Source organism: Mirounga angustirostris, unplaced genomic scaffold, assembly GCF_029215605.1.
Source record: "Mirounga angustirostris isolate CCGP_5_RB_7025 unplaced genomic scaffold, mMirAng1.0.hap1 SCAF_1, whole genome shotgun sequence".
In the NCBI taxonomy this organism is placed as follows: Eukaryota; Metazoa; Chordata; class Mammalia; order Carnivora; family Phocidae; genus Mirounga; species Mirounga angustirostris.
In genome coordinates, this window is record NW_026991709.1 from 202,668,396 (window position 1) to 202,694,822 (window position 26,427).

Genomic DNA, 26,427 nt, shown 5'->3' on the forward strand with positions numbered 1-26,427 from the left:
AAGAACTTCCTATAGGTTAGGAGACCCAGGAGCCTAGGAGAGGCTTGCCTGGGCAAGCCAGTGCTGTTCTCCAGCCTCAGTTTCCCCACCTGTAAAATGAGAGATTGATAAAACTGCACAGTTCCTGTGAAAAAAAGTCTGGCAGGTCCTTGAAAAGTTAAACATAGAATTACCATAGGACCTAATAATGTCACTCATAGGTGTAGACCCAGGAAATGGGAAAATATTCATCCACACAAAAACTTGTCCATGAGTGTTCACAGCAGTGAAATGGTGGAAACAACCCAAATGGCCATCAATGGATGAATGAATAAACAAATGTGGTCAGTCCACACAATGGAATATTACCCAGTCACAAAAAAGAATGAAACATTGATACATGATGCTACAATGGGACCAACCTTGAAAATAACAATCTTGAAAATAAAACAGCCACTTATTTTACCAGCAAAATGGGTTTATTCAGGAATAGCAGAGGAATTGCAACTCAGGACACACAAGCTATGATAAAACTATTGGCAAAATGGGAACAAAGGAGTTGAAACATTACCTTAAACAGAAGGAGGAGGTTGGGAGGGGCTGCTTTGGAGGAAAGTAAGTGTTCAAGGTAGTGACAGTTTCTCATTGGCTGAGTTGTGGCAGGTTCATTGGCTGGGTTGTTGTTGGGCCAGGGGAAAATCATCCTTCATCCTGCTGGGGTAGCAAAGTAGACTCCTTCCTTTTGGGGTTTGCATTTGACAGTGAGTCAGTAGGGCACAGAGCTCCCTCTTCTGACCTCCTATTTATTTATTGAGAGAGCGACAGAGAGAAAGAAAGAAGGGGCAGAGAGCGAGGGAGAGCATCTTTTTTTTTTAATTTAAGATTTTATTTATTTATTTGACAGAGAGAGACACAGTGAGAGAGGGAACACAAGCAGGGGGAGTGGGAGAGGGAGAAGCAGGCTTCCCATGGAGCAGGAAGCCTAATGCGGGGCTCAATCCCAGGACCCTGGGATCATGACCTGAGTGGAAGGCAGATGCTTAATGACTGAGCCACCCAGGCACCCTGAGGGAGAGAATCTTAAGCAGGCTCCACGTCCAGCAAAGAGCCCATCTCACAACCCTGAGATCATGACCTGAGCCGAAATCAAGAGTTGGACGCTTAACCCACTGAGCCACGCAGGTGCCCCAACTCTATTTTAAATGAGGTTGCCTTCATTCAGTTTAAAAAAACATCATGCTGAATCTTTCACTGAGTGCCAGTCATAGAAGGTCACATATGGTATTGATATGAAATGTCCAGAATAAGTGAAACCATAGACACAGAAAGTTGGTTAGTGGTTGCAGGCGCCGGGAACGGGGGATGCGGAGTGACTATTTGGTGGGTAGGGGTTTTCTTTAGGGGTGATGGAAATTTCCCCAAATGAGATAGTTGTGGTGGCTGCACAGCGTTTTGAATGTATTAAATGCCAATGAATAGTACACTTTAAATGGGTTAATCTTATGATACATAAAATGTTTTATTAAAATGGGAAAGCTGGACAACCATCATGTCTCAGGAACCTTGAGGATATAGAATTTTATTCTATTAAAACTGTACTCTTATCATGAGCAAAATTTACCTCCTCCCCAACACCCTTAATTCCCCAACAGCCCCAGGCAAGGAATCCCATCTACTTACCTTAAGGGAAGCTCCACCAGCCCAACCCAGCGTCCAACGCGCGCTCGGTTTGCATAGTCACGCCCACTTACCAAGCCAGGAGTCGGCCCCGCCCCCCCACGTGTTTTGCACCGGCCCCGCCCCCTTCACGTACTGGCTACTGTTCTCAACAGAAACCACGGACGGAAGGCTTCGAGCGATCTCATAAATAATGCATCACGTCAGCGGCCAGTGGGGCGTGGTTTCGACCCTCGCCAGGCGGAGCCAGAGTCATGAATTATGCATGTTGAGGCGGGGCCTGGAGGAGTGCGCGTGTCGGGGCGGAGTCCAGGCACGGAAGTGGCCCCCTCTGGGGCCTTGAGAGGTGGGGCCGTCTACGCCTCATGAATATACAGCACATCGGAGCGGTGACCGAGAGCTTCGCCAGGCCCATAGGGGGCGCGACCAGCTGCATCATGAATAATGCAACAGTCTGCGGGCCGTGCAGAAGTGACTGTGGGCTTCGCTAGATCCAGAGGGGGCGTGGTGAGCCGCGTCTCATGAATAATGCAGCACGTCAGCGGGCGGCGGGGCGGGGCGGGGCTGGCGCGCCGGCGCTGGAACCGGGAAGGGGGGGCGGGGGAGCGATGGTCGCAAGATGGCGGCGCTAAAGGAGGCGCGGAGCTACGGGCTGTCGTGCGGTCGGGTCAGCGACGGCAGCAAGGTGTCCGTGTTCCACGTGAAGCTCACCGACAGTGCCCTGAGGGCCTTCGAGAGCTACCGAGCCAGCCAGGTGAGCGGCGCGGGGTCCGGCGCGACCGTCGGGGACGTCGAGGCGCAGGCCGGCCTCATGCGCCCCTCGCGGAGGCGTCCTGTCCTGGGGGCGCGGGGTCCGGCGACCGGGGTGCTGCTCGCGGGTCCCTGGGCCGACAGGTCGCGGGTGGGCACCTGTCCGGCTTTGAGCGCGGGGAACCGCGTTCCTTCACGGCTCTGGGAGGTGACACTGGCGGGCGGCCCGGGGCGGCCGAGGGGCCCCGAGCTCACGCATCTGGTCTGCGGGGGGGAGGTGGGGCGACTGAGTCGGCACCTGGAGGCGTCCGGAGCTTTTCCCGGCTCACCCAGCCCCTGAGCAGGAACTGAGCTGTTCACCTGGCTGGGGGACGGGCGAGGGGGTTGGGGAGGCTTGAGGCTTTTCCGTCCGGGTCCCAGGCAGGGTGGGTCAGTGGGGCACCGCTGTTGGGGCACCTGTGGAGAACCTGTTCCGTCTGTGTGGGGAGGCTGAGTCTGCACTTGAGGGCCGGCAGTAACACCAATGAAGCCCTTGGAATTGGGCTCACTTGACTTCTTGGTTCGTGAGAAGGGGAGTTTGGGCAGAAACTGACAGCTTGTTTCCAACTCCCCTGCCCCTCGCAGGTGACCCTGTCTCACTGAACGTTTTTGGAGAAAGGGAGTGTTTTGGTTGGGGGAGAAGCTGTGCATGTGGGGGGTCGCTGACATGGTGCCTTTCCCAGGCTGGGGAGCTCTTAGTGGGCACCTGGGAGGGAGCTTTGGCCACCGCACCTGGCTGCTGACTCTCAAACTTCTCAGGGGCTGATTTGGGCCCATCTGGGGAAGTTAGTGGCGTTTCACTTCTGCCACCTGGCTCAGGGTGCGTGGGTTGGGGGGAGGCTGCTGTGCACCTTCTTTCAGGCTTGGTTTGGGGGCACATCTGGGGCCCTGCTCAGAAACCTGCTTCTTCCCATTTCTGTTTGTCGTGGTGCCCTCTCTGTCGGGACAGAAGTTGCAGGTGCCCAGAGTGGTCAGGACCTCAGGGGAAGTGGTTTGGGAGCTCTTTACCTTGTTGCCTGGAAAGTGGGGGTTTTATAGTCATGAAGTGACTGGGGAGGGGTCTGGTGTCCTGCTCAGGGAGGCTCTGCTCCCTGTGTGTGTTTGTGTATACTGGGAATGGGGGGGCTGAGGGCGGGTGAGGAGAAAGACTAACTAGGAAGGAATGTGGCTTTCTTCCTGCCCTAGACTTGTTCAGCACCATTAGCTAAGCTGGGAATTTCTTCCCCTGTTACGTTCCCACCACTTTCCTGGTGCCCACCCTTCCCGTGCTTCTTCCCACTTTTTTGGGCAGTTTCCTTCCTGTCCTGGTGTCACAGTTTCCCATTCGTAGAAGGGGTCCTTTTTTTTTTAGAACGAGTTCTCCCCTTGTCAAAAGGATCCCTCAAGATGAGGCTAAGGTGTCCTTACAGGTGAGGAGTTGGGCGGAGGGGGGCGGGGCGGGGAACGACATACACTGTGTCCAGCTCAAGTCTCCCTTCCTTGTGAAATTCCAGTCTGGAGTCTTTTCCCTAGGCAATTCTGACTTGTCCTGCAGGAAGGCAGGCTTTCCTAGAAACAGCTGGGGAAGAGCTCATGAGTCATGTAAATAAGGTGAACTTGGTACCTGGTCACTTAGGAGCCCCGCCTTCCCTGCCATGCTGCCCTTGCTTGATCTAGTCGTCCGGAAAGCCTGCCTGTGTGTACACCTCATGCTGTCACACGGCTATTTTTAATTTAGGGTGTTGGTTACATCCCCTAACTAAGCTGGATCTTCCTCATGTGAGGGTAAAGGTAACTGTAGACTCCAGCTCATCCCACTTGGAGCCCAGCTGTGTATGTCAGCCAGGAGGGGCTCCCTTGAAGAACTTCTCCAAGCCAGTTGAGGCATCTTGGCCAGCTGGGCTAAACTTTGAGGGTGACCCAAATGTGCATTTTTCTCAGAAGCTGATTGGTCATTTAAGTTACTCGGCAATTTCATATTTAACATTACTTGTTGGGCATTGTAGTGGACTGAGCTAAAATCAGGGCAGCTTGGGTGCTTTTGGGTGGTGGGCATGGGGAAAGTGACTTGAAGAACTGGTTTGTGTGACCAGAGAAGTGTATAGGTTATTAACAAAACCTCTTATGTACAGTTGTCAGTAGTGTCTGGAGTTTTCTATCCTGTAGCCCTGTGGTTATATGGTTTGCCAATGACAACTTGTGGAGAGGGTTTTTATTTTTACTTTTAATTGCAAAGAGGCCTTTACAGATTCAGATGTGGCAGGGGACTGGAGAGGAAGTTCCTGTGAAACTTTCTCTGTGGCCCAAGAGAGCCTGTAATCCTAGCTCTTAGAGTCGCCTAAGTAAAGGTCCCCCATGGTTTCTCTCTCCAGAGGGGTGTGGAGTCTGAACTGCCTTTGTGCAGACTTGGTGGCCAGCCTAGAATGTGGCAGAAGGTAATATATGCAGCTGCCACCGTCTAGACTTGGGCTTCATGTAGTTTCTCCTTGAATATAAAAAACTCGAGTGAGTCCCCACGTGGCTGCTCCCATAGATTCCCTTTTAACTGTGATGGGCTACTTCTGGGAGAGAAGAGAGAGGAAGTGTGGACCCATCCTTCCAAGATAGGGTCATGTGCCTGCTCAGAGAAGTGTTCCCTGGCCACTCTTCCTCAGAAAGTGTCCCTCCATGGGGCACCTGCCTCAACCACCCAGGTATTTCATTTTTGGATTTTGTGGGCTCTGTTGCCAAGTGACCTTCTCCTCTCCTGGTTTATAAGCTCCTTGGTAGAGAGGAGCATATTGTTGTTCAGTAAAAATTGAGGGCCCAGGGAGGGGCTCAAGAAGCTCGAGGATTGTAGCCTATCTGGGTTTAAATCTTGGTTCTACCTGCTTGAGGCCTTGGGCCAGTGCCTGACCCCCTCCCAGTCTGGATCCTCCCCTTTGGAGCTATGAGGATCCCAGTGCCCAACCCTCTCCCAGCTCTGGATCCTTCTTGTCCTCAGGATTGTGCACGTCCCAGTATTTACCCCTCCCAGCCCTGAGTACTTCTTCTGTCAAGGTTGCAAGGTCCCAGTGCCCTACCCTCTTTGAGCTCTGGATTCTTCTCAGGCCTGGGAAGGTCCTAGTGCCTGGCCATTTCTGAGCTCTAGATCCTTCTCAAGACTATGAGAGTCCTAGTACCCAACCCCTCCCAGCTCCAGGTCCTTCTCTCAGGGCTGTGAGGGTCCCAGTGACTGGCTTCGTTCTGACCTCTGGATCCTTCTCAGGACTATTGAGGGTGCCAGTGCCCTGCCGTGTCTAAGCTCTGGCTCCTTCTTCTTTCAGGGCTGTGGGGATTCTTTTGACACATACGTGGCCATCAGTGTAGTCTTGACACCTCCCCCCTCCCGCTGTGTTCTCAGGATTTGGTGCCTGTACCCAGAGCTGGTGCCCACCTGGAGGTTTGAATAGAGACTGTGGGAGACAGGGAGCCTGGGCTCCTGCATCTACCTAAATCTGATTGAGCACCTGGTTTGTATAGGGCTACTGCTCAAGTGCTGGACATTCAGAAGTGACCAAGATGGGCCCCTAGCATCATGAGCTGACATTCTGGAGGCAGGAGACATATTGTAAACAGGGCAGTACAGAAATCAGTACAAAGAACTTGTCAGCAGTCAGCATAAGGAAGGAAATAAAATGGGGTGATGTGATGGTGCGGGGCGGTGTGAAAGGGTACTTACTGATTGAGAGACGTGCTTCTAGAAGCTGCCAGAGCTGAGGTCCCCTTGGGTGAGAGGTCCTGTGCAGACAGGGGTGGGGGTTCCAGGCATGCTGCCTTCAAGCCTTAAGACACAAGAGGCTGGGGAGGGTGTTGGGGCATGGAGGGCAGCTGCTGGGGCTCCATCCTCGGGAAGGGTGTGTGGAGAGAGGAGGTGGAAGGGGCCTGCAGCAAATAGTCCATGACTCTTGTAGAGCCGTGCTAGGGGCTGCCTGCGGGCTGCTAAGGGGGCGGCTGTGTGGAAGTCAGCTCGGGCACTGGTGGCAGGAGGAGCCTTAATTTAGCCTCTGTTCCCCTCCCACAGCGAGGCCCCGGGAGGTAGGCTCGTCTCCCCTTCCCGGGGGGGTGGGGGGGTGGGGTGGGGGGTGGTGTGTGTGTGTGTGTGTGTGTGTGTGTGGTGGGTGTGTGCGCACACGCCCACTGGGCCCTGAGCAGGGCAGCTTCGGAATAGCTGGGGCTGCCCTCTTGGCTGTGGGCCGGGCCCCCCTAAGCCCTTTGTCCAGGCTCCTGTCATCTTCTTGGTGACCTTGGCAGGAAGGCTAGCTTATTGTTTTCCCTATGCATTGGGGGCAGTTGGGGCTCAGAGGGTCCCAACACCTGTGCACCACACCCCCCATGCCAGCACTGGCCCGAGTTGCACGCGTTCAGCTGTCCATCAGCCCTGTGGTGGGGAATGGTTCCCCACCAGGTGAGGAAACAGGAAGAGACTCTGGGAGGCCAGGTCACTGGAAGGAAATTCCCAGCTGGGCCGGGACTGAGAACCAGGCGGCAGGCTCCAAGCTCTGCCCCCTCCGAAGGGAGGCGGTCTGGCCGCGTGGGCCAGGTGGAGCGGTCTGGCCGCGTGGGCCAGGTGGAGCGGCCTGGCCCGTTGGTGTCAGGGGCATGGCTTCCTGTCTCCTGCCCTCTGGCTGGAGGGGTTCAGTTTACTTATGTGTTTCAGAGTGGGCTCTTGATTGTTCTGGGCGGGGTGAGTCCTTCCTAGAAGGTTCATGTCTCATAGGTGCTGTGGGAGGACGTGTGAGTGACCCGGGGTGTGGGATAAGTGATGGAGGTTTCTGCAGGCAGCCAGTGAGGCTGTGTGTGAGGGGCCAAACCCCGCCTCAGCCGCTCTGACCCTTGACTAGGCTTCCGGCTTGCATGCTGTTCCTGCACCACGGTGACTGTGGTGATTGTGTGTAAACAGCAGGCTGCTTGGCGGAAACCCACCCTCTGTTGACTCATCGGCAAGGCCGGAGTTCATCACCCTTGAAGTAGTTTTGACATCATACCCGGATTGTGACATCTCTGGGGAGTCTTTGAAAATAACACTGCTTCTTCTGTTCCGAGTAACTGGTCCTGGAGCAGACTCTGGCTTTGGGAAATCTGCTCCTGTGGCAGCAGCCCTGCTTGATGTAGCCTGCAGGCCCGGGCTGACCATCCCTGTTGTGCCTTTGGGGTTTGGCCTTCTCTGGGTCCTTCATTTTTAGGGCCTTGCTCCCCTGCTCCCTGACTTTATGATTTTCCCTTTGGTCTGTGGCGAGCACGGCCTGGAGTTGTCTGAGATCTTTCCTCCAATATGTATAGCTGTTTTGTCATTTTACTCTTTAATAAAAAAGCTGGTGTCCGGATGAACCATTCAGAGAGAGACCTGTGCCCATACCAAGTGGCTGCACTGGAGTCTGACGCTAATTATATTCTCTGGGCTCAGTCCCTCCCTGGCCACGTTGCGACGCGGATCTCAACTGAGTCACCGGGTCAGCGGGGCATGTTGGTGACTCCCCACAGCCCTTCTGGGGGGGAGTGGACCTCACATGTTTGTGAAGTTCCTGGGATCACTGAACTCTTATTTAAAAGTAACACATGTTGAGAAGTTTACTATAAAGGGACCATAGCTCAGCGTAGAAAACTTGCAGTACCTGAAAGGAGCGACTTCCTGTTCCCATGGGCACAGGCCATGGTTGTTGTTGACACCTGGGCGCCTTCCTCTGTCTTGTGTCTGGGCACCTCATCATCACAGTGGTATCCTCATATGGTGTTAGATCTTACTTCTTCCCCGACACCGTATTAGTTCTGCTATTTAATATAATCATGAGCTTTACTTTTTAGTGACTGCATCTCCCTTGCAGTGTGCATCCTCATGGATCAGTATTCCTCAATATGCGTGTTTGGGGCACCACACCGATCCTGGGGATTCCCGTGTGCTGGGAGCCTTGTCTGCTGTCCCGTGCTGAGGGCTGTGCAGAGGCGCTGAAGGGCAGTGAGGGGCACCCCTGGTGTGCCTGTGCCTCAAAGGGGAGCCTGAGGCTGCGTGTGGCTGAGTGGGTACAACTTCTGTATGTTGAAATTGAGGCTTGGGAGAGATGTGGTCTGGCCCATGGTGGTGGATGGTCAGGGAGGGCAGGACTAGAGGCGGTGGCTGGGTAAGGAGGCTCTGAGGGCCTGAGCTGGGGGGGTACTGGGGAATGGGCAAGGGGACAGATGAGGAGTATTTGGACAGCCACCTGTGGCTAGTTGGGGAGGTGGACATTTCTAACCTTTCCTGATTCTGGCCATGTGGCAGAAACATCTTCACACTCAGCTTTATTGCCGTGCCTGAGCTGGGTTTGTGAGAGTCGGGTTATGCGTGGCTTGAAAAGATGTTGACAGCCGCCTCTGGAGTGACTCTGGGCTGGAGGAAAGATGAGGGCAGCTGATCGGAGAGCTGCTGTGGGTCTGTGGTGGGTGCCTGTCATTGTCACCGTCGATGTCAAGGGGCAGGGTGGCAGATGTGTGCATGCCGCCTCATTGATGCCGGCTACAGAGCCCACACCTTTCCGGGTTGCTGCTTTTGTCCGCACATGTGGATGTCATGGGGTTCTTTCAGGCGTCCTGAGTGTAATTGGAAGGTGTTTTGAACTGATGTGGCAGCTCTGGAAGCCAGCAGCCTCCCCCCCCCCCCCCAGTTCTTAGATTGTGTTCTTTGCTTGGGGGTAGTTGGATGCCAGGTTTCCCTTATTGTGCTGGTGTTGACCAGTTTCTGGATAGTGGGTACTCTGGATACTGGGGGAGCCAAGGCTAGATGGAGGGCAGGTGATGCCATCCAAAGCGTTGAGAAAGTTGGGTTGAGGGCCTTGTGCCCACTCGTCACTTCCCAGCTTTCTCAGATGTGCTGTGGAACAGGCAGCCTTGGATCACCCCATCTTTGAGAAGTTAATGAGCTGCCTGGGATTGAGGACTGTGCTTAATCCTCCACGCTTTTGTGCTGTTGTGGGTGTTCTCACTGTTCTTCAGAGGGGAGACTGAAGCTTGACTCGGGGACATCTTTCCTGAATGTGTGCCCTTCCAGCAACCCCCACTCCTACCTTGGGCCGTCGGTGGGTGTCAGCTCCTCACTGTTTGCCTTGCTGTCCCTGTGTCCATCTTAGACATGTAGGGAAGGTGTCCTAAAAGGAGGTGCCTCCCTCAAAGGATGCTGAGGACCACGAGTTGGGGTCAGGTAGACTGGCTCTAGCTAGTTCTAACTCAGGCTTCCTCCTGAGCCTCAGTTTCCCTGGGTTGAAGCAGCATCTAAGATAGTAGTGGGCATCCCAGGTCAGAGGATCCTGTCATCCCATCCCTTCTGTCCCTCACCACCCCCCCTGCAACTCCCCACCTTGTATGCATGTGTTAGTATACCACAAGTTTAAAATATCCACTCGTTTGTCTCTATTGTAAAGGGTTTCTTTTTTAAATAAAGAAATGGCTTTCCCCAGATTCTTTTTTTTTTTTTTAAAGATTTTATTTATTTATTTCACAGAGAGAGACACAGCGAGAGAGGGAACACAAGCAGGGGGAGTGGGAGAGGGAGAAGTAGGCCTCCCACGGAGTAGGGAGCCCGATGCGGGGCTCGATCCCAGGACCCTGGGATCATGACCTGAGCGGAAGGCAGACGCTTAATGACTGAGCCACCCAGGTGCCCCTTTCCCCAGATTCTTTAGCAGCTTTCCTGCAGGAAGCCCACCCCACTGTGTTGAGGGAGCTGAGCCCTTGTGCATGTCCCCCTTCTCTGTCCCTTGAGCAGCCTCACTAGGTGGTGATGGTGGAGTGGGCAGTGGGCAGGGGCCATACAGAGCAGAGGAGGGGCAGGAAGTGCTGGCTGAGTTTCTGAAGAGACCTCTGACCTGGACTGGGGGTGACTGCTGATGGAGTATGAGGAGTCAGGCCCAGAGCTCTGGATGCAGGGGCTCCATCTTTGCCTTCAGGTTGCATGTGAGCTCATGGCTATTGGAGAGTCACATAAGGGTAGTCTCGAGGGGCCAAGCCCCCTCTCCACTGGAGAATGCTGTTCCTTAGGGATGGGAGGTGGGGGTTCTGTTTCCTCCATCGTCTACCCTGGCAAGTGGAGCCCCAGTGTGTAAGGGCTGAGTAACAAGGGGCTACCCCTTACATTTCCCTATGCTCCTTGGCCTCTTTCTGATATGGGGACGGGCCTACCGCAACCCTTACCTGGACATGTGCACGTGGCCTTGTTGTCCTGTTTATCAGACTGACTTGGGTTTTGCTGGTGGGCTGAGGCTGGCCAGGTGCTGTTCTGGGCATGGGGACTTCATGGTGGGCAGGCTAGCCAGGCTGCATCCCAATGTCCTCACATCTCTGTGGGGGAGGCCCATTAAGAGCATGGTGGTGGTGGTGACCATGGGTGATGACTACTGGGAGGGAGAAACACAGCGGGCTGTGGGCAGGAGGTGCCGTGGGAAGTGGGGCAGGCGGAACCGTCTGGGAAGAGTCTGAGATTCCCGAAGTCTGCATGAGATCTGAGAGGGTGGCCACAGGAGGGAGGCTGGGGTGGTGGGGCAGCTGGAGGGCGTGGGGGTAAGGGATGCCCAGGCAGGAAGTTGGGGTTAATTTCATCATCTAGCCGACTAAGCAGTTGTGACTGCAATGACCTATGCCGGTGTAGATGAGCTCCATCCCCTGCCTAGACTCACTGTGGGGGGGGGACTGACCCAATGCTGATTTCATTCCACTTCATGGACAGATGTTTTTTCTGGGGGGTTCCATCCTATGACAGGCCATGGTCAGGGAGGCTTTGAGAGTGCTAAGACCAATCAGCAGGAGTCTTTACTGGAACCTCTTAGAGCCTTTCTTAAATTTTTTTTTTCTTTTCTTTTCTTTTCTTTCTTTCTTTTTCTTTTCTTTTCTTTTCTTTTCTTTTCTTTTCTTTTCTTTTCTTTTCTTCTCTTTTCTTTTCACAATTCTTTTCCTTTATTTCTTCCCCTTATAAAGGGAGATTCAAGTTTCTTGGAGACTTTTTAAAAAAATTGTGGTGAGATACACATAACATAAAATTACCATTTTAACCATTTTTTTTCCTTCTTAGCCATTTTTTTTTAAAGATTTTATTTATTTATTTGACAGAGAGAGAGAGACAGCGAGAGAGGGAACACAAGCAGGGGGAGTGGGAGAGGGAGAAGCAGGCTTCCCGCTAAACAGAGAGCCCGATGTGGGTCTCCATCCCAGGACCCTGGGATCATGACCTGGGCCGAAGGCAGACGCTTAACGACTGAGCCACCCAGGCGCCCCTCTTCTTAACCATTTTTGACTGTACAGCTCAGTGGTGTTAAGTGTGTATGCAGCCATCATCACTGTCCCTCTCCAGAACTTTCCCGTCTTCCCAAACTGAAACTCTGTCCCTACTGCACTAACTTCCTGCTCCCCTCCCTCAGCCCCTGGTTTCTGTCTCTATGAATTTGATAACTTTGGGGATCTCCTATAAGTGAGGTCATATGGCATTTGTCCTTTTAAATTTTTTAAAGTTTGTTTGTTTATTTGAGTAATCTTTACACCCAACATGGGGCTTGAACTCACGACCCGAGATCAAGAGTTGCATGATCTGAGCCAGACTGAGCCAGACAGGTGCCCTGGTATTTATCTTTTTAATGACTGGTTTCTTTCACTGATCATAATGTGTCCAAGGTTCATCCATGTTGTAGAAGGTGTCAATTTCCTTCTGTTGTGAGGCTGAATAGTATTACATCGTTATGGATATACCACATTTTGTTTATCTATTTGTCTGTTGGTAGGTGCTGGATTGTTTCCACCTCTTGGCTGCTGTGAATAATGCTGCTGTGAACATGGGCATACACACATTTGGTCAAGTCCCTGCTCTTTTTTTTCTCTCCCAGTTTTATTGAGATAATTGAGATCTAGCACTGTATAAGGTTAAGGTGTACGGCGTAGTAATATGACTGACATATATCATGAGATGACCACAACAAGTTTAGTTAACATTTAGAATCTCATGTTGATACAAAAACAGAAAAAAAAGTTTTTTAAGAACTCTTAAGATCTACTTTCTTTTTTTTTTCTTTTTTAAAGATTTTATCTATTTATGTGAGAGAGAGAGAGAGAGAGAGAGAGCACGAGCGGTGGGCAGGAGCAGAGGGAGAGGGAGAAGTAGCCTCCCCACCAAGCAGGGAGCCCAACACGGGGCTCGATCCCAGGACCCGGTTTTTTTTTTTTTTTTTTTCCAAGATTTTATTTATTTATTTGAGACAGAGCGAGAGAGCACGAGCAGGGGGAGGAGCAGAGGGAGAGGGAGAAGCAGACTCCATACAGAGTGCAGAGCCCAACGTGGGGCTTGATCCCAGGACCCTGAGATCATGACCTGAGCTGAAATCAAGAGCCAGGCGCTCAGTGGACTGAGCCACCCAGGCGCCCCAGGACCCGGGGGTCTTGACCTGAGCTGAAGGCAGATGCTTAACTGACTGAGCTACCCAGGTGCCCCTAAGATCTACTTTCTTAAGATCTACTCTTCACAACTTTCCTGTATATCATATAGCAGTGTTGGCTGTAGTCATCATGTTATATATTACATCTCTGGTGCTTATTTATCTTACAACTGGAAGTTTGTGCCTTTTGACCCCCTTTCTCCAATTTTCCCTCCCCCCACTCCCTGCCTTTGGTGACTACAGGTCTGATCTCTTTTTCTGTGGTTTATCTTTTTCTTTTTTTTTTTTTTTTTTAGGATTCCACACATAAGTGAGATCTTACAGTATTTTTCTTTCTCTGTCTGATTTATTTCACTTGAGTCCTTGTTTTCACTTCTTTTGAGTATGTATCCAGAAGATGAGTTGCTGGATCATATGGTAATTCTATGTTTAACTTTTTTTTTTTTTTTTTAAAGATTTTATTTATTCATTTGAGACACAGAGATGCAGAGAGAGAGAGCATGAGCAGTGGGAGAGGCAGAGGGAGAGGGAGAAGCTGACTCCCGGCTGAGCCAGGAGCCCCATGTGGGGCTCGATCCCAGGACCCCGGGATCATGACCCGAGCTGAAGGCAGACGCTTAACCATCTGAGCCACCCAGGCGCCCCTCTATGTTTAACTTTTTGAAAAAACTGCCAAGCTGTTTTGCACAGTGGCTGTCCCATTTCACATTCCCACCAGCAGTGCACGAGGGCTCCAGTTTCTCCAGCCAGCCATCCTCACCAACACTTTTTTTGTTGTTGTTGTTTTTTTGATAATAACTGTACTGATGGGTGTGAAGTGGTCTCTGAGCCTTTAAAAGTATGCGACTGTCCAGCGAGACTTAGGGTCTGTTAGGCTTCTGACACCTGCTGGACCATTGATGGGCTTAGGAGACCCGTCGCAGTTGATAGAGAGCTGGACCCCAGTGGAATAAGGCCATGTTGGCCTCACATTTGAGGTGGGCTTGGGCTAGCTTCAGGTCCTGCCTGAGGTAGGATCTTGATCAGGGTCACCTGGGTGCAGATGGCAGGAAGGGCAAGGAGAGCTGTTACCATCCCCCAGCCCTCCCAATGGCAAGAGTTCTGTGTCCCTTCCTGTCCTCAAACCAGACACAGGCCCTGAGGGTGATGGGCAAGGCTAGGCTCCGCCCTTTGGCACCTGAGGCTGCTGGGCCCTTCCCTGGCCATGAGTTCAGATGGGGCAGAATTTGTGCTTTGGTGAATTTACCTCTTTGTGTCCCATGTTGAATCACAAGGTGACTGGTGGAAAATGGGCTTTCTTCCAAATAGGAAGTGGCCTGGAGGCGCCTCAGGTCAGGTGCTGCTCTTTGGAGAGGGGGGTTATTGGACGGGCAGGGAACTATGCCATTGTCTTGGCTCCTGCCTTTGGCTTGGCCTTGGGGCTGGGGCCTGTGCACAAAGGTGGATGGGAAGGATGAGTGGTGTCTTTTCTGACCCTGTGGGCAGATGCAGTCCACTTGCCTCAGGGCTTCTGACTGTGGCAGCCGTGCTCCCTGCCTCTGCCCTGCTCCCATCCCCCCTTCTCCTGCAGTGCAAGGGACTCCACACTTGCTTTCAGGCCCCGTAGGTAAGCATAGGCTAATCAGAGTGAGGTGGAGGGACTGGGCTGAGGAGGCTGTCCCTTCATGCTGCCCTTCCTGGTGGTGGTGGCACCTGGGGGCTTTTGGAGTAGCCTCGCCTCCTGCCATTGGCCTGAGGAGGATAAGTGGGCTGGGAGGTTCCTCTTCTTATTTTCCCCTTTTGTCTGAACAGTGACTTTTTGGAGGACATTCAGCTTCCTGATATGGACCTTGTGGTTCTCGCCACATCTGGAGGGGATGATTTAAGGGTCCTATAGCAACACTTACAATAAGGAGAATGCCCACTGAATGAAGTCGGACAGCTCGGTTTGCAGTAGCTGGAGGTGGAACATGAGCTTAGCATGGCTTTCCCTTTGACAGTGGGCACCTCCTGCCTGTGACCTCCCCACCATGTTGTTCTCAAGGTCCTGACAGAGATCCCATGCCTTGTCCCCATCCTGGCTGCTCTGTTTCCTTCCTTCCTTCCTGATTTTTTTTATTTATTTGAGAGAAAGCGAGCGAGCTGAAGGAGGATCTTGATCAGGGTCACCTGGGTGCAGATGGCAGGAAAGGCAAGGAGAGCTGTTACCAAGGAGAGCATGAGGGGGGTGGGGCAGAGGGAGAAGGAGAAGCAGACTCCCTGCTGAGCAGGACCCAGGGATAATGACCTGAGCCAAGGCAGGGGCTTAGCTTGGCTCGCTCTGCTCTGCTCTTCTCTTTTCCTCTCTCTCTCATTCTTTTAAGATTCATTTGCACGCACATGAGCGTGAGCGGGATGGGTTGATGGGGGGCAGAGGGAAAGAGTCTCCAAGCAGACTCCCCACTGAACACAGAGCCTGATGCAGGGCTCAGTCCCAGGACCCTGAGATCATGATCTGGGCCAAAACCAAGAGTCAGCCAACTGAGCCACCTAGGCGCCCATGGCTGCTCTGTTTTCTGTAGCATTAGTGGTAGAGCTTTCCCCATACCGTCTGTTGTAGTGGGCCTCTTTTTGTCCTCAAGGAAGCTGAGTTCTGCTGTGCCTAGTGTTGCTGCCGAAGCTGCTAGCCCCGAAAACGAAGGTCTCTGGCATGTTTGCTGCCCTGTTAGGTGAACAGAATTGGATAAGGATGCCAATGTAGTAGACCGTTATGGCATTCTTTTCTTTCAGTGCCAACCTTAGAGTCCAAAACAAGTTGGTAAACCATGACCCAAGGGGCAAATCCAGCCTGCCAACTGTGTTTATATCTTATTGGGACAAAAGCATCGTTTATGGCTGCTTTTGCTGTATGACAGCATCTGAGTCTTAGTGACAGAGATTGTCTAATTCTCAAAACCTATGATACTGATTCTCTGGCCCTTTACAGAAAAAGTGCAAGAGCTGCTGGTTTGGAGTGTTGGGATGGGTGTGTGACGTGAGGACTATGTGTGTTAGTGGAATGTGCTGTCCCGGCCTCATATCCTGGGCCCCTGTACTCTGGCATGCCGCCCTGTGGGTCGTGGCTTCCTGTCACCTCTCAGGGCTGGACTAAGATCTTGGAGCATCCTTTTGGTCTGGCCCCTTCATTTCACTGATGGGATGCCTAGAAGGTGGTGGCTGACCTGAGGATACGTATGTGGTCAGTGTAGATTACATTGCCTCAGACCTGAGGGTGTCTGCTCTGGGACTGCCTCCCTCTACCCCCCACCCCTGATTTCGTGCAGACTTGGAATGCTTCCCACCCCATGTGCAAGTCCCTGGGTTTCCCAGGAGCTTTTCCCAGGCATAGCGTCAAGACTGACACAGCCTCCGGTGGGCCTGGCTTTTTTATTTGTGACCTGCTGGTGAACTTTGGAAACACATTCACACACAGCCTGGCAGGAAGGGCCAAGCATGGGTGTCCCTGGTGGAGCTACAGGGCGGGCATCTGCCTCCCATTGGAGTAAGGCTCTGGCTGTAGCATGCCCCTCCCTTCTCTTCCTCTCCTCAGCCTCAGTTCCATGGGGATACAGTGGGACCAGTGTCATCTTCCAAGGGAGGATTGTGCTCATTTAGGGGTTTGTTGTTTGTACGGGTTTCAAAGGTGTGCTTCATGGCATGAAGAACAACCAGATGACAGTGGCTTCAGATGGGTCCCTTGTGTGGAGACAATGGGCAGCAGGTGTCTCCTGTTCCCTAGGAGTGAGCTTTCCATGGGCTGGGGGGCCTTGAAGAATCTTCCAGAGCTTTCTCAGCTCAGGATGAGTATCATCTATAAATGGATTCTGAATTAGATACCAGCAGCCTGAAAAACCTGGAGAAGGGCTTCTCAGGCAGGCCTCTCTGCCAAGGGGCTGAGGTTTCTGGGTTCTGGCAGCAGAAATGGCATGATTTTGCTGTTCTTGTTTTTCTTTCTTTCTTTCTTTCTTTTTTTTTTTTTTTTTAAGATTTATTTCTTTATTTCTTTATTTGAGAGAGAGCATGCGCGTCGGGGGGTGGAGGAGCAGAGGGAGAGAGAATCCTGAAGCAAACTCCCTGCTGAGTGCAGAGCCCGTGTGCAGCTCAATTCCAGGTCCCTGAGATCATGACCTGAGCCAAGATCAAGGGCTGGCCACATAACCTACTGAACCACCCATGTGCCCCTGCTGTTCTTATCTTTTGACTTTGTTTCTCCCTTTTCAGAATCAGCTGGGACTATTGAACTGCTGCAGGCTGGGTGGGTGAGGGGGTTACAGTGTGGTGGGGAGGATCTATGGGGGACGTCCCTGTATGGAGAGACTGAAGGGAGATGTCTGAGGCAGAGACAGGTCACAGCTAGAAGAGTGTGTTCCTTCCTCCCCTGGTCACACTATTTTTGGTGTTGGACGCTCACAGACGTCTGCTTGTTCCAGCGAAATGTGCTCAGCTCGCAGTGGATCTGGCAAGTGGGATGAGGACAACCAGCCCTGGTTGCCTGTGTTCAGCTTGTCTCCAGCTTGCTTTGGCACTGGGATGAGCCCTTGCTGGCTCCCTTACCTGTGCACAGGGTCCTGCTGGATGGGGGACTTGTGCACAGGGCCTCATGACCCAGTGATCTGTGCCAGTTCCTCCTGACAGGAAGTGGAGCTGTGTTAAGAAGGATTCTGAGACGGGCTTTGGCCTAGAGTGTGGGATTGATGATACTGGCCCTCCCTACCTTTAGCTCTGCCAACTAGTGTCTCTGTGGGGAGGGTCCTGTCTTGTCTCTGAACAGATGCGGTTAATGCCCCCACCCTATCCCCCGGGTGAGCCTGGTCTGTGAGAATGGCCAGTGGATGGGGTTCACTGGTTCCCAGGTATACAGGGCAAGGCTCACAGGCTGTCAGCAGAAGTTGGGCTGGGCTGATGCTGTCCCGAAAAGACCCGAGGCTTTGGACCCCTTTTTCCTAAGGGGTGGATGGCAAATCAATAGGGTCTGTACCCCAGATCAGTGGTTCATTTTTTTTTTTTTTTTAAGATTTTATTTATTTTTGACAGAGTGTGTGTACAAGCAGGGGAAGCAGCAGGCAGAGGGAGAGGGAGAAGCAGGCTTCCCCCTGAGCAGGGAGCCTGATGCGGGACTTGATCCCAGGACCCTGGGATCATGACCCGAGCCGAAGGCAGACACTCAACCATCTGAGCTACCCAGGCGCTCCCCAGAGCAGTGGATCTAATTAACATTTCATTCTGGGATCTTCACATGGCTTCTGCCACCTGCCTCTCCTCTTTCTTGTCTTGGTCTCTCATGTGTAAATTCACTGAGGCCTGGATGCTTTCCGGTGATAGGAATTGCCAAGCGTGTGATCTGCTAGGCACATCTCAGCTTTGGGGAGTGGCTGGTCCGAGTGGATATGGTACTCCCTCTGTGCTCTCTCCTTGGGGCTCCCGGTGCTGTTCCCAGGGCTCAGCTAGTCAAGAGCAAGCACATCGCATGTTGCAGGTGTGGGCGTCCCTCTGCTGTTGTGAAGCTCAGGGGGCGGACAAGCTTGGGGGTGTTGCAGGCAGGTCACTGGAGGATGCAGGATGCAGGACTCAGGCTGGGGGTGGTGGAACAGCATGCCTCACCTTGGCTGAGTTGGGGCTGATTCTGAAGCAGCCTGCAGACCTAGGAGGTTGCCACTGCCAGGTGTTCACGTGGGTGTCCAGTAGGCCTAGGCACAGAGGTTTCAGCTGCCTGAGCTGCTGTCCCTTGGACAGCTGAGGGCCAGGGTAGGGGACAATCTATATTGCTTCCAAACCTTCACTGGTGTTGACATCGCTAGGCGGCTGCAAAGTTAAGAGCAGGACACAGGGCTGGGAGGAGTAGGGGAGAAGGAGCTGGCTATACAGCGTCACCACCCTTTGGGCCTCAGTTTACCACCCTGTGGGGTAGGGGTCATCATTATATTGTGTGTCTGTGTCTTCCTTACATGCCGTAGCCCCAGCTGTCCAGGAGAATAATTAAGGCCTGAGGTATCTCAGAAAGTCAGGACTTTTGCTCCTCCATTGGAACCCTGGGTGGAGGGTCTCCTGGGCACAGACACCATAGACCCCAGCTCCGTGGGTGCTCAAGGCTACAGGGTCTGTGTGAGTCCCCAGGACCTGCTGACTGGACAGGTTGGTGGCAGGACTCAGTAGTGGCTATGGAGGGTTTCCCACAGCAGGGGCTGTCTCAGGACAGCTGGCAGGACACGTTAGAGGGGGAGTGAGGACACAGCTCCTGTGCAGACACGGTTGGTCCTTAGCCAGGATGCAGCCTGGATAGCTCTGTTTGCGTAAAGTTGGGCCTAATGTTTCTTGTTACTTTTTAACCTATTGATTAGCCCTGTGGGTGGTGCTGAGCTCACCTTAGGCTTGACAGGTGGGGTTGGGAGGCCCAGAGTCTGAGCTGTGCACGCTGGCCAATTCTGGGGAGATGAGCGTTGCTGTTTTGAAAACTGGGTTCCAGGCTTGAGGGTTCTGAAGCCTCTAGCTGCTTCCCCTTCTCTCTGCCCTGGTCATAGATGAACACGACAGAAATCAGATGTGCACAGCAGTTTTATGTAGGAGTCCAGGAGGAATCCTGAAGTCTGCAGAAAATTTAGGGGAAATTTAGAAAAGCGAGCCCCATGTCATCGTTTTTACTCAGGATGTGTGTTGAGATTTTAGTAACCCAGAGAGTCACAAGATTGCGCTTAAAAAACAGAACAGGAGTGGCGTCAGTTAGCCCACACAGGCAGACCTCTTAACAGAGCTGCCGGCCTCCCTGTCCTGTGCCCACTTATGGGGCCGGCCTTCCTCAACCCCTGTGCCTACCTGGCCCATCTCCACAGTAGATGAGCACCCATCACCCAGGGCCTGAAATGAAGCCGTGTGTGCATATCTTCCACGCACTGTGGCCGCCTGGTGTGTCATCCCCAGACTCTCCAGCCAAGGGCAGTGGGTAATGAATGAGTGGGATGTCTACATGTGGGGTCCCAGTCAGACCTGGGCATCTGGCCCAGAGTGTATGTCCTTAACCTTGGCCAGACTGCAGTCAGGCCCCAGGTATGACCACGAAGCAAGCAAACAGCCCTCCACCACCTGGCCCTGTGCTGAGCAGTGAGGGTCCCAAGTGAAGAGTGACAGTCTCATGGGCTCTAATCCTGCCTGTGGGCCGGGACAGCTCCCTGGAGAGAGGACCTGCAGGAAAAGTGGCGTTTCTGGGCCCTGAGCAGGTGGTGGGGAAGAGCCTGTACCCTGAGGAGGCCTAGAAGGATGTGCTGAGGGAGCAGCCTGGCCCTCTCCCTTGGGTACCAAGGTCAGGGTGACAGGTCAGAGAGGGCGGGAGGGTGGCCATGACATGCTGTACCACAGGGCACTACATGCTTCTGGGCTTCAAGACACAGTGCACTGTGCCTACACCTGGAATGCTCTTCCTCCAGGTCTTCCTGGCCTTGCCCCTGCCCCTTCCTATTTCATCTCTGGTCAGAGGGCCTCTCCTCCATGTGCCTTCCAGCACTCAGCGTTTCCCCAGAGGTCAGCCTGCTTCTGTCACAGCACACAGGGGCCCAGTGAATCATTCGTTATTGGAGGAAGGCGTGGAAGGGCCGTGTCAAGGAGGGACGCGGGTCCTGTGTGATCTCCTGGTCCAGCTCACCTTGCACGTCTGTTCTGTTGCTCCAAGGGCGAGCATCTTGCTACAGGTCTGGATACCAGCAGCTCAGCTCCCGTGGTAGAGCCCTGGCCTGGGGACTCCTGGTGCCTCCTCGGTGGAGGCCTCTCCATGTTCATAGGTTTGATTTTCTCACTGTTCTCCAGCTCTGCCAGATTCCTTTTCCATAAAGAAAGCCCTGGCACCTCCTTTTCACTTGCATTATCCCGGTTCTCAGCCCAGGAAGGTGGTGTTCTCTCACAGAGCCCCATAAAGGCACCTCCGAAGCTGCCTGGAGCACCAGCGTGGGCCCTCAGGGAGGACAGTGTAGTTGGATGTGCCCTGGAGTGGCTGCTCACGGCGTCGTCCCGGTAGTAGGCCTGCGCCTGGTGGGCTGCACTGATTATAAGACTTTTCTTTTTGAGCGGAGTTCCCTTTTTACCAAGTAAAACCAGCTGTGAAGTGCCTCTTTATAAAGTAGATGACAGAAGTGGGGGCCAGGGAGTCCTACCGTGTGGCCTGGCTCGGTCCAGGAGCTGGTGGCCTGTGGTGAGTTCTTGGCCCTGGGTGGTTGCGGGCAGTGCCTCCCCTGCAGGGTGCTCCTAGCCCCTGCAGCCCGCCTGTGCTGGGGGTGCCCTGGACGGCAGCATTGGGGCCGTTTGCTTGGGGCCCCGGCCTGTATGTTACCAGCAACCCGGCTCGTGCCCGGGCATGGGCAAACCTGGCCAGGCTGCTGAGTGGTTTCTCCAGGCAGGGGCTTTTGGCTTCTGCATTTATGGTCCCCAAACTTCCGTCCTAAGTTGGCTCAGAAGCAGAAAGACGGAGGTTATCTGTTTTCCTCACAGAACACTGACCATGCTGCATGCCCCATATCCTGGCACTTGGCGATGTAACAAGTGGCAAATGTCATCACTGAGGTTTGTCTTCCTTCAAAGATGGGGTTTGGGGAACTCCCATGTTTAGGGTACTGGAACGTCCTTGGTGGGGGGCATTTAACTTTTCAACTCTAAACATTTGCTCCTAATTTAGCTGGTTGCAGGATTTTCTGTGGTGATGGGGTTGGTGGCCGCCCTGCCTGGGGCACCGTCATCGCAGTACACCTCGGCGTGAGGCCTGCTGCTCACCAGGCTTCCGCCTGGAGCAAGGGCTGCAGTCAGTGCAGACCTGTGCCTCTCCCTCCTCAGGGGCCTGTGCTCCTTGCCCCCCTCACCTGAGATGGCTTCCATCCTCTCCGCACTCATCCTGTCATGCCCATGCCCCGTACAAAGTGCCCTGTCAGCATAGATAGCTCTGTGGTCCCGGCTCCCGGAAGCCTCTCTCTACCCACAGCGACGGGGCCTGTCCTGTGTTCTTGTGGCCCATCACCCCAGAGTGGCTGTGTGTGTTCCCTCGGTCCCTGCTATCCTGGAGCCCTTGTTCATCTCTGGCTGGACTGAGAGTGTGGGTTCTTTTTATTTTATTTATTTTTTCTTTTTTTTAAAGTAGGCTCCACACCCAGTGTGGAGCCCAGTGCAGGACCCGAACCCACAACGCTGAGATCAAGACCTGAGCTGAAATCAAGGGTCTGACACTTAACCGACTGAGCTACCCAGGTGCCTCGAAAGTGTGGGTTCTTAATGGAGGATATTGAGCCACAGTGATAGGGCCGCTCCTGGGGCCTTCCTATCCCACAGCTCTGGGACATTGGGTGGCCTAACACAGGGCTTCTTGCACCGGTTACAAACCCCTTGTCTCAGCCAGCTGGGTAGCGGTGCCAACTCAGTGACGCTGGGGGATGCTTGCAGTGATAGTGAGTGATTGCTGATCATGTGTCTCCCATGCCCAGATCACCCTCCCAGGGTGCCTGGGGACTCTGCTGCTCAGACTGCTGATCATGTGTCTCCCATGCCCAAATCAGCCTCCCAGGGTGCCTGGGGACTCTGCTGTTCAGACCCCAGTGTGATCTCCTCCTTGGCTGCTGAGGGCCTTTCTTTGGAAGTCTCCTCTCCAGTATCCGTGCCCTCCCTGCCTCCCCACCCTCCTACCCACCGAGAGGCACGTTCCCAGAGCCCAGGACTCTCCCCAGGACAGAGTGTGCGTGGGAGGGCAGCACACACCAGGCCTTTGCTGTGAGCCCGTGGATTTGATTGGACCTTCCTTTTCTGGATCAGTGGCTTCTGACTTTATTTTGCTTTGACATGTTGTACCCGCTCTTGGGCACCAGCCAGGTGTGTCAGCCATACCTGCAGGAAGTACCTGGGATTGCGTTCCTTATGCACATCCTGCCAAGGCCCGTGGGTCCCACCCCACGACTCCTGTCCATCGTCGCCTGAGCAAGTGGCCCCTGGCCTGGGACACTGGCCCAGCCTGCCCACACAGACCCAAGGGAGGGCCCAGCTCTGAGCTCTGCCCTGTGGGTTGTGCCTTATTCCCTCTACCCCCCAACTCCACCATGCCTTTCCCACTTCCTCTTGCACACCAGATTATCTGATTCTTCCTAATTTTGTGGTAGTGCTGGGCAAAAATGATACCTCCCTCTTGTTGTTTTGCTGATGACTTCTCACATGTTTCAGCCACTTGCAGCTATCTTTTCAGTCTGTGCTGTGTTCATTGCCATTTCCTGTTGGTTGGTCTGTCTTTTAATGGGGCTTTCTCCAGCATGGGTTGACCCTGGTTCTCTCTCTGAGTGCTGTCTGCTGGCCGAGAGGGTGAGGGTGAGGGTGGCATCGTGGCATGCTCATTCCTTCTCCCTGGTGTGACCCACCATGCTCCCCATGGAGCAAGATCCCCCCTCTTGCTGTGAGCTTTGGCCTCAGTTGGCGGCTGGAAGTGGCGCTTGCTTCAAGGCTCTGCTCTGGTGAATTAAAGTGTGAAGTTGGCACCCAGCGGCCTTTTGTCCTTTCCTTGAGCATGACTGTGGACCCAGCTGGCTGGTGACTTTGAAGCACTCAGGCCGTGTTGTCAGGTACTTTTCCAGGGTCTCAGGTTTGCTTCACTTTATCTCAGTGACATATTAGTGAAAACACTAAAGTGGCATTTGTGGATTGGAAAATACTACTAAATTCTATGTGGCCCCTGATGGTTCCCAAAGTCCGTTCATACTCATGTCACGTTCAAAACCTCACAACTGCTGACTCTTGGAAGCAGGGACAGTCAGTCAGGGCCACCGTGCTGGGCCGTGTGATGTGTTTTCTGTCCCTGGGGCAGAGCAAAGGCCCACCAGGAGGTCCGGGCCCCTGTGCCATGCTGACCTCTGCAGGGATAAGGGTGTGCCGTTTGCTCTGACCACACAGCCGCTTCCTTGAAGTCCATGGTTCCTCCTCTGTCCCTCCATCCCTTCCTCCTGCAAGGACTTTTCCTAGTTCTGCCTTTGTCAGAGGAGATTGTTGGAGGAGGAAGGTGCCAACAGTCCTGCTTGGAGAAAAAATACATTCGGTGTGCAGGATTTCACATGTCAAGACTGGAGGGTTGGTGGGGCAGCTGTGAAAGGAATCCACGACAGACATCCACGTGGTGAGTTCTCGGCATCACCTGAGGGGGTTCACTCAGATGTCGAACATGCACCAGACTTACTGTGATGTCTACCACATACGTGACAGATGTGGGAACATGAGTGTGGCTGATAGTACATGTTTTACTTAAATGAGTACTTACTGTTATTAATTGTTATTACTTTGCTGAATATTGTTTGAAGTCGTTGATGCAGTTTCGGGAAAGTTTCTGTGGTTCTGATAGTTCTCTTGGCTTGGGGGCAGTGGCACTCCCTTTGTCAGTCAGGGCCTGTCCCATCGGCTGTCCCTGATGGGGCCTCCGGGTAAACCCAGAGAGAACTGATGCAGTGAGGTCACGTGCATGTTACCTCTGCATTGCCTCTCAAGGTTGAGGGTGTAAACTTGCCAGGTCCTGACTGCAGCCCTTGAAAGTCAAGAATGGGATCATTCCCATTTCACAGATGAGAAGACTGATTAGTGCAGGCATGACATCCATCATCACTCAAGGTCACATGGCGAGTTAAGGGGTGGTCTCCCTGACCCTGGTGGCCTTGCCTCCTTGCTTGTGTCAGGGTTGTTTTTTGTTTGTTTTTTCTTCCCCAAAGAATGTTGCAATGCTTTATTTTACAGCACTCAGAAACTTGGAAGTGGGAGCTGGAGGTCACGTGTGTGGCAGAGCTGGTTTGTGCTGTTGCATACCTTGTTTCAGTGGCCTAGTGAGTTAGATCACCAGCTCTGTGAGACCAAGCCAGAGAAGTTAAGTATCTTACTTAGGTCACACAGCTTTTATTATTTTATTTTACTTTATTTATTTATTTAAGATTTTATTTATTTATTTGACAGAGACACAGCGAAGAGGGAACACAGCAGGGGGAGTGGGAGAGGGAGAAACAGGCTTCCCGCCAAGCAGGGAGCCCAATGCAGGGCTCAGTCCCCAGGACCCTGGGACCATGACCTGAGCCGAAGGCAGACACTTAATGACTGAGCCACGCAGGTGCCCCTATTTTATTTTATTGATTTATTTATTTTTAAAGATTTTATTTACTTTTGAGAGAGAGTGAGTGTGTGTGCACGAGTTGGGGGAGGGGTAGTGCGAGAGGGAGAAGCAGACTCCCTGCTGAGCAGGGAGCCCAGTGCTGGGCTCTATCCCAGGACCCGGGATCACGACCTGAGCCAAAGGCAGACGCTTAACCAACTGAGCCACCGAGGCGCCCCTGTCACACAGCTTTTAAATGGCACATCCTGAAGCGGAAGTGAATCTTCTGATCTCAGCTTCTGGGCACTGAGACAGAAGTTTTGCTTTCAATTCCCAGTAGCTGTCAGTGGCCTAGGGCATCATTCCTGTTCTTGAGCCCTTGGTTCCCTGTCCCTACTAGGACTGGTTGATTGATGTGGAAGCTGGGCAGGGGTGCTGCTCAGATCTAGATCTCCTGTACGGAAGGGATATGACACCTTCAGGCACTGCCTCAGCTATCAAGGGAGGTCAGGCCCCTTCTCTCCAGCTCTGGGTTAGGTTTGAGTGGAGCGGGGAGCTCAGGCCAGGGCAGTTTTAGCGCCTTTAACTTTGTCATTCCTGCCTTTGTGAATTTTATGTTGAGTTCTTTGTAACCCAGGCCCCTGGCTGTGTGACATTTGCTCACCTGCCAGTGTGGCGGGCAGCATGGTGGTGGTATGAGGCCAGACCAGCCTCAGGCCATGAGGGAGGGCCTTAAAAGACCTAGAGAGTTAACCAGACCTCTTGTCCTGGTCAGTTAAGGGTTCCTAGCCTAGAAGTTCAGAAAGGGTTTGGATTGTACTGTGCATCTCTCTGCTAATACATGCAGCTGCCCAGCGCCAGCAAGACGGTTCCGTTTTCCTTTCCTAAATAGACCTGCTGGCCCTCCTCTGGCGGACACGGCTGGCCTGGAGTCCTGCCAGGTTCTGCTCTCGTGATGGCGCACATCATGAGCTGCTCCCAAAATGTAATTTCAGGCTTGAAGTAAAATGATTATAACGACCTTGTGTTGGCGAGTAGGAAGGCAGGAGACCTCATCTTTCCTTCTAGATGTTTCTTGTTACTGATGGGATGTTTGCTTACTTGGAAGACTTAATATTATAGCCACAGTGAGGCCACTGTGCTCCTCTAGTCACCAGGGCTCACCTCACTGTTCCTTCTACCCAAACTATCTTTCTTTTAAAAAGTTGTTTCTTGGGTCTGACTTGGTTTTATTTATCTTTGAGCTCAGGAAACACTCCGGTGTGGCTTGTAGTTGGGTCTGGTCTGGTCCTGTCTGGTGTGGCCCTGTGAGCTGCTGAGTGGTGGCAGTGACACTTTCCCAGGGCACCCTTGGGGAGTGCTGCTGGTTCCTGAGGGTGACGGTTGCTTCATTGTGCACCCGGGTTGCAAAACGCTCCAGGAGCTCTTGCCTCATTCAGAATTTTGGCCAGCATCGTCTCAGGGTCAGTGCTTGAGCCCCTCCTGTATGCCGAGAAGGTTTCCGGATGAAGCAAGGACCTACTCTGC

The 26,427-nt window shown here is 53.0% G+C and overlaps 1 protein-coding gene across 4 annotated transcripts in view; it reads left to right on the forward strand.

Moving 5' to 3' along the window:
* Window positions 1–2,241: 2,241 nt before the first annotated feature.
* ISYNA1 (inositol-3-phosphate synthase 1) overlaps window positions 2,242–26,427 on the forward strand; it is a 77,255-nt gene continuing 53,069 nt past the window's right edge. For 2 of the 4 annotated variants that reach the window (XM_064597657.1, XM_045862691.3), the window contains exon 1: window positions 2,242–2,410. In XM_064597657.1, coding sequence (XP_064453727.1) covers window positions 2,276–2,410 — 135 coding nt within the window. In that variant the 5' untranslated portion in view covers window positions 2,242–2,275. The remainder of the gene's footprint in view (window positions 2,411–26,427) is intronic. The other 2 variants (XM_064597650.1, XM_064597656.1) reach the window with 1 other exon arrangement.